Below are 20,006 nucleotides of genomic sequence, written 5' to 3' on the forward strand. Positions count from 1 at the left end.
GTACAGCTACTTCATTTTCATCCATTTTAATTATTGGGGATCCAAAGGAGATTTTGTTAGAACACAATATTCCTTCACTTAACAAAAGATAAACCATTGAAATGGAAAGTCTCTACTGCCTGCCTAGCAGTAACCTTCTAGAGTTAATGAAACTGACTCTTGCTAAAATAGAAGGATTCCCTTTATTTTGAAACCATTCCTCATATTCTTCATAAGTACAATATGTAATGTAACATATATACATACATGCACATATATATTTATGTACTATATATGTGTATGTGTGTTTGTATATTCTATATAAGATCCATAAAAGTATTTTTTAACTTTTCATTTTTAGCATCACTAATTACATTCCATGATAGAAATCAATAGTAACAATATTGTAATAAGTTGAACATCTCCTCCCATCTAATGTGGGCCTTTATAGTTTAGCTTGACAGATCTGAATTTACATTCTAGTTCTGTCATTACTAGCTGAGCAACTTAATCTTTAAACTTCTACTTCCTCATCTGTAAACTAAGGTTGTTACGAGGATTAAATGAAATGATGAGCACAGTTCCAGGTTCATGGAAAGTACTCAGTAAATGACAGCATTTATTCTATCAAGAATACACTATATACAATTCTATATAAAGTCCTTCCAAACTACAGTGAATTTATTTTTAAATTCCTCTTCACAGAGTCATTCATCAATTTGTCCATAAACAATGTCTAATATGGACTCTGCGGTCAGTATCTTGCTAGGACCAGGGCATACACTGAGAGAGAAAATGCATCTTCACTTCTCATGAGCTAACAGCCCAGAGGTAGAAGCAGGCAAGAAATCCATTGATTACCTCTTGAAGGGATAAGGAGTATGATAGAGGAATTCACTGAGCATTTTGGGACCAGATGATGGGAAGCTAGGAGAGAAGAAAGGAATTACCTGGAGGAAATGAATTATCTTAAGGATAAAATTGGAACTAAACAGGCAGCAAAGGTATGAAGAAGTTTTCCAGGCAAGAAAACGTCACATATAAAAATGATTGTAGCATTTGGTTTGGCTGGAGTTAAGTGGGCAGGTGAAGATGTGGCAGGAGATGAAGGTATAGAGGTGATAGTGATGGGCCTTATATGTCACGCAGAAGGTATGGATGTCATCCTGAGAGTTTTGAAAAGCTGTAGACAAATTTCAAATGAGGTAGAGGAAGAGAAGATATAACATGCTAAGAGTTACATTTTAAAAATCTCTGGCAGGAATTCTAAGGGTTGATTGGAAGGAAGCAAAAATCTTGGATTTCACTTTCACTCCTCTTTTTCTCATACCTCACGTGTGAATCAGCAATCCTCTAGGCTCTAAATTAAAAATATATCTAATTCTGACCACTTCTCACTACTTCACTGCAACTACCCTGTCTAAGCCATCAACCTCTCTCACCTGGATTAGATCTGATATATCACTTCTTTGCTCAAATTGAGAAGGGCCCACTTGGTGTTCCTTATTTTTACCAGGTAGGCTCCTGGCTAGGGTCTCCCACTACCATTCCCTCAGTTTAGCTCATTCTTTGCCTGGTGTCTGCATGGCTGACTCATCACCCCTTTCTGGTCTTTATTCAAATGCCACCTTTTCGGCAAGGCCTTCTTTGGACACCCTATCTAAATTTTCATCTCCCCATAAATACTCTTTTGCCAACCTCCCTGTTTTTTTCCAGGATTTTACTTATTTATTTTCTGTCCTTCCCACACCATTGGGCCAGGTGTGTTTGTCTATTTTTGTTCACTACTATATTCCCAGCACCTTGCTTATATCCTGGAACATTGCAGGCACTCACAAATGTCTCTTGAATCAATTGATCAACTAATGGAGGGATTCATGTTAAGAGGTGTTGCACGTAAAGTAATAACAAACAGAATTAAGAAAGAAATTGAGGGAAAAGAGAAAAGTTAGAAGCTATGATAAGCATTATTTAGTGATCTATTGAATGTGGGAAGTTTCAAAGAGGAGTAGCTCCAATTAAGGCCTGAGTATCTAACATGGGATGTCACTAATTTTAGAAATAATGGGGGCAGAGTGCAGACTGGGAAAAAGTAGTTAAGGTAGTTTATATAGTATCCAGGGGATATCTAACAATAACTGGAAATAACGGTGCAAAGCTCAAAGACAAAGATATGGCCTGAAGAGCAATCTTAGGAAATATTACTTTCTGTGCTGGCTAAAACCATGGCCTAGGATGGGATCATCAAGAAACAATATATAACAGGAGAAGAGGACTGTGAGCCAAACCTTTGTTACAATCATACCTGAAATCTTATTTAGCTGGAAGGAAATTACTTATAACTTCAGTACATACATGCTCTTTGTACCTGAATTTGTATTCATCCTGTCACAGGTTTCCTCCTTTCTTGCAGATAATGGAAGTATATTGTCACATAACTTAATTAATCCATAGATGAGTGTTGGGTGTACCTATATGTCAATGACAGAGATTAATTAGTATTCCTACATAAATCAGGCATATTAATGTAAGGTATATTTTCAAATGAAAGTATACCTTTTTTTCCCACTTACTACGCATAAGGCAAATTTCTAAACACTTAATAAGCATTCAACAGATGTTGATTCTTTTTGCTTTCTCCAGCTAAAGTCAGATTAAACTGAAGTTCCTAAACTTTCCCAATCCCTGTCCTGGGAGACAATTTACCCAGGGAGGAAGGGTATATGAGAGGAAATGTGCTTTGATTCAGAAAAAATGCTCTGTTGCTCCATGAGTAATCATGAGCTATTTACTCTTTGAGACTCAGTTCCCTATCTTCAAACTTTACATATTGTGAGAACAGACAATGATATATGTACAATGCCTGACACAAAGGCTCATGTAATAAAAATATACAAAACTAAGTTTTCCAACGTTTATGTGATTTTTTCCAAGTCAGAGAAAAAGAAGAGAGAAGGAAGCTGGTTAAATGTGTCACAACTGAATATTTGTTTTGCTGTTTAAATGCAAATCGTACTAATCAAGGATCCTACTTAAAAGCAAAGTACTTTCTTCCACAGATTTCCATTGCATTTTGAGTCACATTTCAGACAGCATTAACATATATTTTTCTCATAGTTTGCCAGGTAAATATTGTGTGCTATTTAGTTCATGTTGGCAAAGCTTATAATCAACAACATACGAGATTTGACTACAATTTGCACTGCTAACAAGAGAGCAGATATTTCTGTGCCTGTTTCTACAAGGTGGAACAATCCATTCTTATGTAATTAGTTGTGGCTTGTAAGATTAAGGTAATTTGGGTCTCCACGCCCTTCGTTCATTGAGTCATATGTCTAATGGTGCTTTTCAGTCATTGAGTGTAAGATGTTTCTGGTGAACTGCAAAGTTGGCTCTAAAGTCATTGCACAGGAGGCACATCCAAGTTAAAGTATATGCTGACTCCAGTCTTTTCATTTTGTTTTTTGAGATTTTTTGACCTCCATCTTAATCCTTGTTTGTGAGAATTTCCCACTCCACACTCATAAATCTTGACACAGAAGTAATCTCTATAAATACCATCAACCCTTGGTTATTGAGGAAAGAGTGACTATTAAACAGAGACTTATTTAGGCTTTGTGGTTTACTCTTGTCTTCATCTCATGTCTGTCTCCATCTCATGTCTCTGTCTTTGTCTCTTTTTGGCTCTTTCACTGCTCACCAGACTCTAATACTACTGAACTCACAAATGCCAAACAATGTTCCCTTGTGACTGCATGTAAATGGTATAAGAACCCCATGAGGTTGTTGCCATTATCCCCACTTAACAAATGAGTAAACTGAGGCTCAAAAAATTAGCAAATGTCAAAGTGCCAATTTTCTCCAACTTGAAAATTATTACAGCAGTGTTTCCCAAACAATGTCTCTGGACCAGTCAGTAACTCACATTTCACTAGTATAGCAAAATGAATAAGGACAAAGAAGTAAAGATGTTATAAATTTTAAGTGCACTTTTCAACTATTTTTTTGTTCTGAGATTATATATCCTTCTTACTTTCATATATTTAAATACATGCTCTTTCTTTTGCTACATGGAATTGTTTGAGCAGGGTTGTGTTTTGTAAGTTGTAATATTTATATCCCCCCCAAAAAAGTGAAAGTTTTTATTGTCTCCAATAACCTAAAATTTTACTGTTCCCAGAGCCACAGCATGTAATTGTACAAGGTGGTACACTGCAAATCACCAGCAAGTGCCCTTTTATAGGTATGTAAATTGGGTAGGGTCAAACAACACTGGGCAACTCTGCTGTGGAAAATTAAAGTTTGGAAACCACTGACCCTCAGAATACTCCTTTCACAGTTACACTAGAAAGTTGGCAAAACAAAGAGAAAATGAAAGTCAAGATTATTATCTGCCTAAGTTTAACTGCTTTTCAGCTCTTAAGGCTTTGAAATCTGCAACATACTCAGGATTTAACACATGCAACAAATATTTATTAATTTTATAAATACTTACGAAACACCTACATGTGTTGGGCACTTCCCAGTGTCAGAAATCCAAGCATGGATACTGGCTTTAGCCCCGAGGGGCTCATAGACTAGTGACTAACCTATTTAACTAGAACTGTACCCGTTCATAATGCCCTACCATACCTAGAATACCTCATTCGATCTTCAAAACAGTCCTGTGAGGCAGATATTTGTTATTATTCCCATTTTTCAGGTGAAGAAACAAAGTCTCAGATACATTACAATGTGACCTCTAAGCAAACAAGGGTCAGAATGGGAATTCATACCCAACTCTGCCATTGAGCACCCCAGTACATGAGTCTGTGTGACTATGTGTGTAGGGGGCAGGTGGGGAGAGAAACAGTAACTAAGATTATTCCTGGGCTGTATGCCTAATGCAATACCAGATACCATGTAAGTATAAATCCATAGGCTCACACATAGGCTCTGAATTCATGGGGGGGGGGGGGGGAATGATAAAGCATATAAATCGAAAACTGCTATTTGGTGATGTTCTAATTCATTTCAGGTGCTTGCTAGTCTAAAGGATTCCAGACTCTCTGTCTCTGCCCATATTCCCGTTTATTAATATCGAGAACATCACAGTGAAGGCTACTACTGTTCTGACTCTCCCCACCCCCACCCCCTTTTTTCCCCTCTTCCTTCCCTCCACAGAAGAAAATAATCTCTTTTCTGTGCATCTCTGGTGGTGGTGCCCACGAGAAGAAGATTACTAAAGAAGTGCCCAATGGATGTCTTGAAAAAACTTGTAGTAAAACAGAGAACTATTATTTATTCTTGAGAACGTTGCCAATTGGCAGTAGAATGGAAATCAATTGCTAACTATAGGTCACATTGCCTCATTCTACCACCAAACTACCAAAATGTCAAGAGTTTTGAGCTGAAAAAAAATTTTGAAAGGAAAGCCATTAAGGAGAAGAGTCTAGCTCAGTTCAGGTTTCACTTCCAGCACCGTTTACTATAAATGAAGCCACGTGCAAGCTAAGAGACTGAAGAAGCTTCTCTGAATGAAATGAATGACCTTTGATTTTTTTTCCCCCTTGCTCTAAGGCCGGCTCGGGTGCCGTCAACTTCAAGATTCTTAAATCCATATGTAATATGTTTCATCGTCATCGCAGTGGTAGTGATCCTGGCAGTGACCATAGCTCTACTTGTCTACTTTTTAGCTTTTGGTAAGTATTAGATTATTACTCTTTTTACTAGACAACTAATTATTTGAAATATACTTTCAGATTAAAAGTTTAGCACTTTCCTTTCTTTCATGCCACTTTTATCCCTTCTTTTTTTTTAAAGATTTCTTTTTATTTCTCTCCCCTTCCCTCACCCCCCCACCCCCCGTGTTGTCTGCTCTCTGTGTCCACTCGTTGTGTGTTCTTCTGTGACCGCTTCTATCCTTATCAGCGGCACCTGGAATCTGTGTTTCTTTTTGTAGCATCATATTGTTGTGTCAGCTCTGTGTGTGTGTGGCACCATTCCTGGGCAGGCTGTACTTTCTCTCATGCCAGGCGGCTCTCCTTACGGGGCACACTCCTTGCGCGTGGGGCTTCCCTACACAGGGGACACCCCTGCGTGGCAGGGCACTCCTTGCACACATCAGCACCGCACGTGGGCCAGCTCCACACGGGTCAAGGAGACCCAGGATTTGAACTGCGGACCTGCCATGTGGTAGGCGGACGCTCTATCTATTGGGCCAAATCTGCTTCCCTATCCCTTCTTAATGTAACATAATTATATATCTTATTATTCTTCTCTGAATATATGTTCATGTCTGTATTTTCCCTCAATGCATATTTTTTTTCTCTTCTCTTCTCTGACCTTTCTAGTATTCAAAACATTATTACCTAGGCAAGGATTATTCTAGTGGAAGAAAATGTAAACTCCGGAAACTTTTCTGATTCTAGAACTTGTCCATTTTGTTTTTTATTAATACAATGATTTCCTTTTGCATTTAATAACCTGATGAAATTGTAAAAGTGGAATATTACTAAGTACCTTAAATTCCAATACCTAAAATATCTTTTAATTCATGCTCTTCTCCTGAAAACACAGTTTTGTAAGGAGAACAGGTGTGATAACAGAAGATGCCTTTGCAATTGAAATGCAAAGATGTAAGGTGAAAAAAAAATTTTGAAAGTTCCTATTCTTTTATTAGTTGTTTTTCTTATTTTGTTTAATTTTTATCATAGGAAAGAGACAAAAAATAATATCAAGTAGACACTGCTCATGCATGAACAGTCCGCATTAATGTCTTGGTAAATATTTTTCAGGTGCTTTAACATGACATTTTACTAGATAATACCATACATCTATAATCTGTTTTTTTTTTTCACTGAAAAATACAGTCAAGGTATTTTTATTTCAGATGTATTTCTGTTAAATCATTTAAATTGTATGCATGTGTGTGTGTGTTTGTGGAGAGGAAAAGTGTAACATTATTATGTCCTATTGTACCTTTAGGCTGTTCCCAACTTTTCCTTATTATAAACATTAAAGAGTAAGTAAAATAGGCCAAAAAGGAATTTTAATTTTAAAGATATACTGGAAAACTATTTTTAAATGGGCCAAAATGCTTTACTATGCAAAGACTGAAAAACTCCCAATTGTGCAATGGCATTACCAACATTAGAAAAATCAGAAACTAGAACTAATCATTTCAACCAAGTATTCCATCAAATTTTAAAATTATAGCTAAAACTGTTTTTTTATGCATTTCCCTACCAAAACTGATTTATAGAAAGTGGGGAAATAAAGCATCATGTTTCAGATTAAATTAGTGGACTGTCACTCCTACTGACACTGTATTACCACACAAACACAAAAAGAGTAGGAGTTTAGGTAAGTGCTCTTCAAATTGTATCCCAGTGACCAACTGTGGCCCACAAAAGACTTATCCATATGCTTGTGAATGATCAAAACCACATATGAATTTTTCTGAGACAGATTCTTCTTGTTCATAATGTTTGAGATATGTGCCAATGTTTTAGGAATTCCGTTTCCTTCACAAAGCTGTATATGTCCTTTGGAAGACTCCTTCTGATAGAAATAATTCACAGTAGACAACCAGGTTATACATTTTGTCAGAATATTTCTTTTCTAGCTTAGTCCAAAAAAGAGTAATGACAAATCAATAATTCCTCTATAAAGAATATTATTTGAAATAATTTTTAAACTACTCAGCATTACTTTGGGTTCTTCCTTAATGACATTAGAATAATAGCATATAATAGAAATTCATTTCTGTTTCTTAAATGAATACATCTCCAACCACAAATCTCAAATCTCCCTAAAAGATAGTAAGAATGAAAATTATAGTACTTCTGAATATTTTCAGTGTCTCAAATAATGATGCTGCTCTGATTTTAAAACATCTTTAACAGTTCCAGCTTTGCCAACTTTTTAAAAGTCAAAGAAAAATAATGATCTTATAATTGCATTTATATTAAGTATAGAGTTTTCATTCTACTAAGGAAAGCAAGTTTTTAAAATAATGTAATATAGCCTCCCAATCCTAAATAATATAAATGTTCGACTATTTCATAGAGTGAGACTGATCCTGCCTTTTTTTCTTTTATAGACCAAAAATCTTACTTTTACCATAGCAGCTTTCAAATCCTAAATGTTAACTATAGTAATCAACTGAATTCACCAGCTACACAGGAATATAGGAGTTTAAGTGAAAGAATTGAATCTGTGGTAAGTTAATATTTATCCTTGCCCTTTACTCCATTGTAAAATGAATATATTAAAACTAATATTTTGCTATGTATTTTCTATTTCTACATACTCTGCATAATATCCTCTCTTGAGTGAGGAAAGATGTATTTCTCTGTGCTGAGTTTTTTAAAGGTAAATCTACTAAGATACTGATTTTTATATCATTTTCTTAAGTCATGAGTCAAAAAGTATTAGAGGGGCCATGAGTAAATATTCATTTGATTATGATTTCAAAGACTGGAAGTATTGTCTGTTCAAGTTAAACATCTATTATTACTACCCTTGAGATTGCCTTTGAAGCCTTTTCCTTTTGCCTTCTTTCCTCTGTTCTCATCCAACTACACGCACAATGGGTTAGATGTGATAGCACGTTAGCCTAAACATTAATGCATTGTTTGGACAGTCCCACACTTTAGTCCAAAGAAGACTTGACTCAGGGTTTCTCCCTCATCCTACATTTTTTTCAAAGTTGTCTTAAGAATATAAATGAATTCAGTGGTTCTCAGACTTTACCATGTAACAGAATCACTTGGAAGGCTTGTTAAAACACAGATTGCAGAAATTTCTGATTCAGTAAGTCTAGATGGGTCCAAGAATTTATGTTTCTAACACGTTCCCAGGCAATGCTGATGCTACTGGTCCAGGGACCAGATTTTGAGAATGACAGTTTATCTGTTATGAGAACTATCACTGTTAAGGGGCAGAACTATCAGCTTGTCTAACACGAATTTCCCTAGAGGCCAGCTTCACTGAAAGCCAAGTTATTAGAAGACTGCTTGGCGAGCATGGAATTAGAGCAAGAGAAATTAGGTATATCATTTAAATGCTTAATCAGATCAGGAGGAAAGCTGAATCAGAATGATTTGGGAAGAAAAGCTAAGGTGGGTGGCAGATGCAGGGTTAACGTAGGGAAACATAAACTTAATATATGAGAACTGGGAGCATCCTTTTCCTTTAATAAACATTTATAAAGCATTAACTCTGCCAAATACTAGGGACATACAGAAATGAGTGGAAATGGATCCTGCTTTCATGGAGTTTAGTCTAACATGCAAGATTAAACAATCCTACAAATACTTATGATACAAAATATATAGGAGGTACGTGACTTGAGAGTAACACAGATGAATTTGTGGTGATGGGGTGTAGAGGGGAAGTAGATTATATCCAGTCATGGAGATGAGAGAAATTTTCTTTTAAAAGGTAACTTTTCATTTTGGCTTGAGGATGAAGAGGAAACAAAATAGCCAAAACATAAACCAAGGCTTAGAGGTGGGAAGGTGCTTAGCTAACAAGTTTGGACTCTAGTTTTTAACAGGCAAAAAGTCTTAAGCCTAGAGGTGACATAATAGAACCCAACTCAGACAACTTAATGTTCAGAAGTATATAAATTAGGTTAGAAAGAAGAGCTAGTTGGAAGCTCATTACAGTGGTCCAGAAAAAAAGTGTAACAGTTAAGAGCTTAAACTAGGGAATAGTCAGAAAATGTGGAAATGCAGATAACAACTTCCAGCTTAGGCTCACCAAAGTAAGCCTCTTTACCCTAATCAGTACTTTCTGCTTTCAACCTGTTCTTAGAAATGCACAGGAATATTTAGTATTTCATTTGTACCTTGGAATCCCATTGGTTGCAGTTTAAACCAAATGATATTCCTAACTTTCTTGAAGAAGCTACTAGAGGTACACATCCTTAGGAGGCCAGTCTGAAGACTCAGTTGTTCGTAATGAAGTTCTCACATCCACACAAAGATGTCTTGTAATGCATCCAGGTTAATAAAGGAAAGGAAAGTGAAAGGGTGTGTATTGAGAAGTTTCCAACTTCACTGTGGGGAAATAGAACCGAGCTATTTGTTATTATGGCAAGATGCCAAAAATGTCCTCAGCCCTAATGAGTTCACTCAATTCCTGCTAGAATAGATCAGATATGTTAAGTCAGCTCATCCTTAATTGAGCATATATAAAATTGCAAAAGGCTAATTTGGAGAAGAGTTTACAATAAAGTACAGCATATATTCAGCAATGTGAGAGGACATGAACTACATAATTTCTTTTAAAAAATACTACCAGCCCTTTTGGAAGGTATTCAATAAGCCTTTAGAACACAATCCCAAATGACAAAAAAATTATGTATGCTACCTGGTTATTCTCAAATTATTCTTGAAAATGTTCTATAAAGTTAATCATTATGTATAAACAATTTTTTTCAAAATGAAAATGGTTTTATTATTGTCTCTTATTATAAAGATAATACATAAACATATAGAACATTCAGGCCATTCAAGAAAATGTAAAGAAAAAAATATATACAAAATCTCAATACTCTGATATATCTGCTATTAACATTTTGATGAGCTATCTTCCAAGTACCTTTCTATATGAACTATATATACCATACATGTATAAACACACACACAACCAATTTGCTATCAATGGAACCATGCTATATATATTTTATTACCTGCTTTTTCCTCAAAAATTTGTTTTAGACTTATTTAATGAATGTTTAAATGCCACTTTAAACAATATTACAGTATATAGATGTACAGCATTTTATTTAACTAATCTTCTATTGATAGACGTTTAAATTGTTTCCAGTTTTTTTACTATTATAGTTAACATTCTTTTTTTTTTTTTTAAGATTTTTTATTTATTTCTCTCCCCTTCCCCACCCGCCCTGGTTGTTTGTTCTCTGAGTCTATTTGCTGAGTCGTCTTCTTTGCCCGCTTCTGTTGTTGTCAGCAGCATGGGGATCTGTGTTTCTTTTTGTTGCGTCATCTCGTTGTGTCAGTTCTCCGTGTGTGAGGCACCATTCCTGGGCAGGCTGCACTTTCTTTCGCTCTGGGAGGCTCTCCCTTACGGGGCGCACTCCTTGCGCATGGGGCTCCCCTACGCGGGGGACACCCCTGTGTGGCACGGCACTCCTTGCACGCATCAGCACTGAGCATGGGCCAGCTCCACACGGGTCAAGGAGGCCTGGGGTTTGAACCGCGGACCTCCCATGTGGTAGACGGACGCCCTAACCACTGGGCCAAGTCCGCTTCCCTATAGTTAACATTCTGATGACTACCCTTCTTCATGCATCTTTGCCCACTTGAGTGATTATCTTCTTGGGATATATTCCCAGAAGTGAAATGACCAGATTATAAGGTCTTTGAATTTTTTATTTCTGTCTAGAGATAGGCTTTTATTTTTTTCTTTATTTTTAATAAAATTTTATTCTAGGGTTATTTTAGATTTACCAACAAGTTGCAAAGGTAGAGTTCTCATATACCCTGCACCCAGTTTCCCTTATAGTTAACATCTTACATTGCTCTGGTACATTGGTTACAATTAGTTAACTGATACATTGTTCTGAACTAAATTCCTCACTTTATTCAGATTTTCTTAATTTTTATCTAATATCCTTTTTCCTGTTCCAGGATCCCTTGATCATCTAGTTAAGGTAGCATTTGTTTGGTTTTTACACTGTAAAATGATCCTCCCTTCCTCTTCTTTTTGGAAGGAAGTCACAAGCATAGCTCACACTTAAGGGGTGGAGAGTTAAGCTCCACCTCCTTGAGGGTAGAGTCTCTGCATAACTCATTTTAAAGTCCTATTTGTATATTCTCCCCATGTTTTTATTTATTCAACCATTTATTTATGTCAGTATGGATGTCTACATATTTTAAATATTTGCTTAATTTCTAGATTCTTCTCCAAAGTGCCTCAGTTTACATGTCCACCACCAGTATATAAAAATATATGCTTGTTTCTCCATCACATTCACCAAGCTAGGTGTTGTAAATCTTTTTAATGTTGCTAATCCAATAGGTGAGAAGTGATATCCTCTTATCATTTTGGTTTGCATTTCTTTGATTATTAATGAGGTTTAATTTCTCTCCATATACTTATAAGTCATTTTTATAATTTCATTTGTTAATTGCCAGGTCATGATCTTGCAGATTTTCCTACTGGAACATTTGACATTTTATATGAATTTGAAAAAATATGATTATTAGAAATTAACATTTGTTTGTCATTCATGTTGTACATATTTCTCCAATATATGTTTTTAATATCAACCTTGCTTATAATGTGAGTCTTTAAAATGCCAAGTAGAGGATTTAATTTTTTATGTAGTCAAAAATTTCAATCCTTTTTTATGATTTCTCACGTTTATGCCAGGTTTCGAATGACTCTCCCCACCCCAAAGATTCTTTAAAATGTTCATTTATATTTTATTTTTGTACTTTTAATTATTTCAGAATTTAAATTTTTTTCATCTTTATTGTATCTGGAATATATTTTGTGGTACAGTAGTGATCCAGCTTTTCCCACAAAAATAGCAAGGTTGTGATCCCAATAAGTGTGTTAAATAGTGCTATTGACTTTATTTGCTATGCCACCTTTACCTGCTCAATTCCTTCATATTTTTTCCTGTACTCTGCTCTCGCACTGATTTCTCTGCCAGCACCAGTACCAGGCTATGTACAGTGCTGTAGCTTTACAATATATTTAAATATTGGGCATTGCAAGACTTCCCTTGAAATTCTTCTGATGTATGATTTCCCCAGTTAATCTTACAAATGTATCTTTCTGTTAAAGTACTTTGAAGATTTAAAACACTATGTGACTAATACTCTATTATAGTGTGTTATATAGTTTACAAGACACTTGCACATATCTAATCTTCATCTCACAACATCCAAACGAATTAATTGTTCATTTTCTAGTCCAGTAAGTAAAGGTGGTGAGACTAAGAAACATGTCAAAGGCCATTCAATTAGGAAGTGGTAGAACCAGAATTCAAACCAGTTTCCTGACTCCGCGTCCCAGAGCTATACCATATCTCAACATCATTATTCTTGTCATCCCAAAAATGTTATGGTATTTAATGGGCAATAGAATAGGCCTAAGAAGATTGGGTGTTACAACAAGAATCTATTATATTAAGCAATTCACTTCTCTTCTCTGACCCTTATTATAGTCATCAGAAAAATCAAATCATTGAACTAAATGATTTTTACAGTACATTTTAACTCAAAAAGTATACGATTTTGTGATTATTGTAGGAGACATCCATGCCAACTTGTTTTTCTTACCCTGACTATCTGACCACTCCTCTGTCTTTTATGGACTTACCCTACTCTGTCTGGCCATTAATGGTTGAAAGGGTTGAAATTCTCCAAGGCTTTGACCTACACCCTCCCTTACACTATAGTCTAGAAAATAGTCTATCTCTAGATGATCACATCCAAGCGCATTAGTTCATACATTATGTATGTACAAATGATTCACTATATCTCCAGCCTCGGTTTTTTTTCTACACTTCAAGACCTGTTCATTTGAACTACCAGCTTGACATCTCTGCTTGGCTATTTCTAAAACATCTCAAATATATTATATCCTTAAATCAAATTCATGTTCTCTATCCACAATCTTAGCCTTCTTCTAATGCTCCCTGTCCCCATTGACAAAACCTTTTATTCAGCTATCCAAACCAGAGTCCTATAATTCATCCTTAACATACTGCTCTCAATCATTCCAAATATCCAATCCATCACCAATCCTTGTACATTTTATCTCCTCTATTTCCCTTTTTTTTTTTTTTTTAAGATTTACTTACTTTTATTTATTTAATTCCCCTCCCCTCCCCCGGTTGTCTGTTTTCTGTGTCTTTTTGCTGCGTCTTGTGTCTTTGTCCGCTTCTGTTGTCGTCAGCGGCACGGGAAGTGTGGGCGGCGCCATTCCTCGGCAGGCTGCTCCCTCCTTCGCGCTGGGCGGCTCTCCTTATGGGTGCACTCCTTGCGCGTGGGGCTCCCCTACGTGGGGGACACCTCTGTGTAGCACGGCACTCCTTGCGCGCATCAGCACTGCGCATGGGCCAGCTCCACACGGGTCAAGGAGGCCCGGGGCTTGAACCGCGGACCTCCCATGTGGTAGACGGACGCCCTAACCACTGGGCCAAAGTCCGTTTCCCCTCTATTTCCCTTAACTCCATTCATTTATTTCTGTATCCACTGTCACCATGTCCATCCAAACCATTACCTCTAGCCTGGAATACTGAAATAATATCATAACCAATCTGTCCATTTGCAACTAAAACTGATATTCCATGTGCAACTAGAAAAATTGTTTTCAAATTGCAAATCTGAAAGCAGGATGAAAGAAAGAAACTTAGCTTTGTTACTCTTTAACAAATGAATTGTCATTGGCATCTTTGGTTTTTATGACAGATGGTCATCTACTATGTGTAACTTAGGAAACAGAGAGTGATATAGCATAGTGGAACTGATTAGGACTTCACCATCCCTTTACCTGTTCTCAGTATATTTCAATGATGTGCAGTTTACAGTTGGATTTAAAGATTATTTTATCTAGTTCTAAAAGTAAAATCAGCTTCCACAAATCAATAAGTGGAGTAAAAAGAATCATACACACACACACACACAACCACTACCAATAAACAAAGAAGAGAAAGAAGACCTACAGTTTTTTTTGTTTGGTTTTTGGTTTTGGTTTCTTTAATCACCTTTTTTTTTTATTTTTGAAAGTTAATAGATCACAAGAAATATTACATTAAAAAACATAAAAAAACAAAAAACATAAGAGGTTACCATATATCCCACTCCCCACCCCCACCACGTCATTTTTGTAAATTGTATTTTTTTGAAGATACATATATCACAAAAAAAATGTTACACTAAAAAATATGAGGTTCCTGTATATCCCTCACCTCCCCACCTCACTCGTCCCACACCAACAATCTCTCTCATCATTAACATAACCTTAACATGTATGCACAGTAATTAACAAGTAAGTGAACCAAAGGATAATGTCAGAAATGTCTCCTCTATAACTCTGAAATAAAGCCATGTTACCAGGTAAAGCAATGACAATTATTGATATGCTTCTTAGAAGGCATTTAATATGTATACACATGCAAAAAAAAAAAAAACCTGTTTCTGCAATGTAAAATGTGAGAAATTAATCACTTTTCAAAGAAAACTTTGAAAATATATGTTTAGAAATGTGTGCATCATTAGGTGATTGGATTTGTTTTACTGAAAATGAAATGCAAATGTAAAGTATATTATCTATAAAAGAATTCAGGCATACACACATAAATATTAGAGGTAAAGGGTTTTAAGAAATGAACACATTTCTTAAAAAGTAGAAAGTTTTTAAAATGAAACACCTTTCATTTGGCTTATAAAACTATGAATGAAAAAAAGTCAACCAGTTAACATCATGGAGGATGGAAAGCCAATTGCTGAATTACAACAAAACCTTTGCATGATGAATGAAACTGACAGCATAGTGTCATGATTTATTAAGTTATGCCAATGACACACTTCATGAATTTGTAGCCACATAATTTTGTGAAAACTTTTCAACCCTTAACACCAAGTGCTAACATTAAACTTGGAATGAGACCCTTGATTCATACTATCACAAAGTGTTTCAGAAATTATAAATTCTATCCAGTCACATTGTTAATAATGAAAATATTAATAAATTAATTTAATTAAGTAACTAAATGTTAACGCCTAACTTTGTAAACATTTTATGTGATGGATATATCATAATACCACATACATTATTTATCTGTTTCTTGAAAACTGAGGCTTCCACATCTTCTGATTAGACTAAGCAGAAAAGAAAATTATAACTGGAGCATGATTGCAATCACAAAGAAAATTACTTCTACTATTCAGCTATTGAAAAATGTAAGCCAAACTACTATTAGGCGGCGGACTTGGCCCAGTGGTTAGGGCGTCCGTCTACCACATGGGAGGTCCGCCGTTCAAACCCCGGGCCTCCTTGACCTGTGTGGAGCTGGCCCATGCACAGTGCTGATGCTCGCAAAGAGTGCCATGCCACACAGGGGTGTCCCCCGCGTAGGGGAGCCCCACACACAAGGAATGCCTCCCGTAAGGAGAGCTGCTCAGAGCGAAATAAAGTGCAGTCTGCCCAGGAATGGTGCTGCACACACGGAGAGCTGACACAGCAAGATGACGCAACAAAAAGAAACACAGATTCCCATGCCACTGACAACAACAGAAGCGGACAAAGAAGACAATGCAGCAAATAGACACAGAGAACAGACGACTGGGGGTGGGGGAATAAATAAATAAATCTTTAAAAAAAGAAACTATTATTAATAAGAAAGCACTGAAAAAATAAGGTGAAATATCTGATACACTCATGAGCAATTAATAAACTCTTTCCCCTCTAGATATGCAAAATGAGAGACAATTACATTCTGTAATTAATATTTATATGACCCGTTCCACTAACAGACTTAACAATGTTCATTTTATTAGAATTTACCTAAATAATCCATAACTCCTTTCAAGTCATTATAATTATGAATATTAGTGAGATATGAGAATTCTAGATATATCCTAGAATAGAAAGATATTTTTGTCACTCTCCATCTGGAGAGTAATATTAAATGGTTCTCTTTTTTTTTTTCATTGTTTACTTGATTTTTATCCAAGGTAATAAAATGGTCAACAGTCCCATGTTACAAAATCAAATTATATGAAACTAAAGTCACTTTTTAATGAGTTAATAATTTTGAAAGAAGGGGGAAAGGCCAAAAATATTGAATGTAAAGACAATTTATTTGTGTTGCATTATCAGGCTACATACAAATAAATTATCTTAATATACCATTAACTTTTCTCTTTTTACAGATAGAGAAACTGAAAGGAAGACAGGTTTCAGATTCATTCAAGTTATCATAGCAAATTAACTTATCTCTGTATTCTCCATCTAGTGCCCTTTCTACTATTTCATTGATACATACTTCAAGCATCTGCTCACTGATTTTCTACCAAGCATTTGATAATTTCTAATGAAAGCTTCAACAACATTTTCCCTCACTCTGTGAAATACAGACTCTTACAATAATCTCTTCTTTTATTATTGGACTTGCATATCCATAAATTAATCAACTTTTTTCTTAATGTCGCTGGTACAATATCAAATCAAAAATTAAATATAATTATGAAAAATATTTATCTGAATTTTAGCAATTCTATTAACTTCTACTTCATTAGTTTCTTTTAATTCTGTTAAAGTCAAGTAAAATTGAAGTTAAATCTTTTCATTAAAATACCTCCTGTACAATACCATATTACTATTCATAGTTAAACTCATCCTTCTACCTACATATCAGCAATGTAGCTCACCTAATGATCATAACAGCTGGGATGACTTGTGTTCTATTCTTCATATCTACTGGCATTTCTGAATTCTAAAAAAGAACATTAATTAACTTGATAATATCAATAGTATCATTATTCTCAAAAATGTTCAAGGCCTCTCTGAAAAAAAGAAAACTATCCTTTTGTCAAACAAATGCTAGATCTGATATCATCTGTATGAATGGATAATGAAAAAGTAAGATACAATGTGGTGTGATAGAGATTGGCATACATTTCAGTCTCAAGAACTGGCTTCAGGGGAACAGGCATAGCTCAGTGGTTGAGTGCCTGCTTCACATGTACAAGTCCTGGGTTCAATCTCTAGTACCTCCTTTAAAAAAAAAAAATGGGGAGCTCTTCCAGTCACAGAGTCACTTATAGCTTACTGTAACATTGAACTTTATACTTCAAGAGGACCATCCTTGCTGGGACTGAGTAATAATTCAGGAAGATAGCTAAGGTTAGGTCAACAAATTATCAACCAATGCTAAAATAATCTCTGATGCTTATAAATAAATTATAAATAACAAGGAAAAGACTGACATTTGCATCCTTTCCTCTTCTCTTCAAACTCCTTATTGTGAGTCATTTTAATATGGTTTCACCCATTCAAAAAAACAATTGTTGGTGGACCACACAATGTGAGTTGCATCAGTGGCTTTTCCTAGTGTTGGTGTGGCCTCTGCACCCACTTCTTAAGAACAGCCACCAAGTTACGTAACAGGGGCTTTCAGTGAGTACAGCATCTGATGTGCTCAGGATGACTTTTAATGAGGACATATTCTGTGCATTATTATCTTTGTGTAATAGAAGATTGGACACTGCCTGAAGAGTTTACATAACTACCCAGATCTAATCCCATGTGTCACTGTGATGGAACTGAGCAGAACTGAAAGCCCAGACCTCTAGTCCTCATTTAACCCAAAGTCTCATGTTGCAAGGCTGGGAGGAAGGAGGAAGGGGAGGAAGAACTCTAATAACAAAGAAGTTTTTTCCTTTCTTTCTACAGGTTACCAAAACATTCAAAGAATCAAATTTAAGAAATCAGTTCATCAGAGCTCATGTTGCCAAACTGAGGTGAGTGAAATTATGTCAAAAAATATAAAAGCATAGATGAAAATGGACACATTTGGCTTTTGCTTACAGCTTCAAAAATGAATGAGAAGTTCACACACTTGGTACAATATTATGAAAATAGTATATTTGGCAACTTCAAAAATGCTGCATGTTGGGAAACGGACTTTGGCCCAGTGGTTAGGGCGTCCATCTACCATATGGGAGGTCTGCGGTTCAAACCCCGGGCCTCCTTGACCCGTGTGGAGCTGGCCATGCGCAGTGCTGATGCGCGCAAGGAGTGCCGTGCCACGCAAGGGTGTCCCCCGCGTAGGGGAGCCCCACGCGCAAGGAGTGCGCCCGTGAGGAAAGCCGCCCAGCGTGAAAAGAAAGAGCAGCCTGCCCAGGAATGGCGACACCCACACTTCCCGTGCCGCTGACGACAACAGAAGCGGACAAAGAAACAAGACGCAGCAAATAGACACCAAGAACAGACAACCAGGGGAGGGGGCGGAATTAAATAAATAAATAAATCTTTAAAAAAAAAAAATGCTGCATGTGATCTATTTACCTACTAATGTAAATAACACATTACTTCAATTCTTAGTGGGAGAAAGGGGAAGGGGGGGAAGGGATTAAGGTGAAGGTACAGTAATAGGGCCATCCTATTGTATAAATCTAGTGGATACCATTCATGATGCAATCTCTTTAAACACTATAGCCACTCCTCAATTTCTTTTGCTAGCTCTTATTCCTTCTGTGTGCATTCCTCAAATTTTATTGAACACCCAGCCGTACTGTTAGCCTCCTATTCAGTTCATATCTCTCTTTTCAGTGGCATCTTTGCCACCAATAGCTTCATTTGTCTCACAGCTGTATTTCTGAACTAGTCTCCTTTCAGCTCTACACATGAATATAGAGCTATTTCCCCCTAAAAGATTCATACATACACATGTGCATGTACACTCACACATGCACACAAATGCATTTTTTCCTTTCCCCTTCATCTGACCATTTCCTACTCATTTTCCAGGTCTCAGATGAAATGACTTGTCACTGCTACTACCACCTCAGACAAGGCTGAGCACTCTGGTTCTGTACTCAATTTTGTCATTCACATCATACTTAACAATAATTTTATTATGAAGCATTGTAAGCATATAGAAAGCACAAAAATGATCAACACATGCCTTATATCAAACATCCAGATTTGTGAGATCAACATTTTGCCATATTTCAGATCTTTTTTTCAAGAAACAATAACTTACAAATTAATTTAAAGTCTCCATTATACCCCACCCTGATTCCATCCTCTTCTCCTTCCACTAGCTTCTATTTATTCATCTAACACTGGTAAATGTTTGTTGCATGGAAGACAGTAGGTGAAGTTCTAGGTACAATGCATTCCACAGAGAACAAAACTTAATACCTATTCTCAGGGAATTTGTTCCACTGAGGGAAGTCAGAAGAAACAAACATATTATGTGTTAGGTGTGATAAATATAATGAAAAAAAGTAAATGTGTTCCAACTTTTATTGTGATATATTTATGTGTGG

General features: G+C 36.2%; 1 protein-coding gene across 1 annotated transcript in view; it reads left to right on the forward strand.

Annotated features, from left to right (window-relative positions):
- LOC101441071 (transmembrane serine protease 11D) overlaps nucleotides 1-20,006 on the forward strand; it is a 61,242-nt gene that overhangs the window by 14,940 nt on the left and 26,296 nt on the right. The window contains exons 2-4 of the mRNA XM_071212704.1: nucleotides 5,539-5,660; nucleotides 8,063-8,181; nucleotides 18,406-18,473. Coding sequence (XP_071068805.1) covers nucleotides 5,539-5,660; nucleotides 8,063-8,181; nucleotides 18,406-18,473 — 309 coding nt within the window. The remainder of the gene's footprint in view (nucleotides 1-5,538; nucleotides 5,661-8,062; nucleotides 8,182-18,405; nucleotides 18,474-20,006) is intronic.

This window comes from Dasypus novemcinctus, chromosome 1, assembly GCF_030445035.2.
Source record: "Dasypus novemcinctus isolate mDasNov1 chromosome 1, mDasNov1.1.hap2, whole genome shotgun sequence".
Lineage (NCBI taxonomy): Eukaryota > Metazoa > Chordata > Mammalia > Cingulata > Dasypodidae > Dasypus > Dasypus novemcinctus.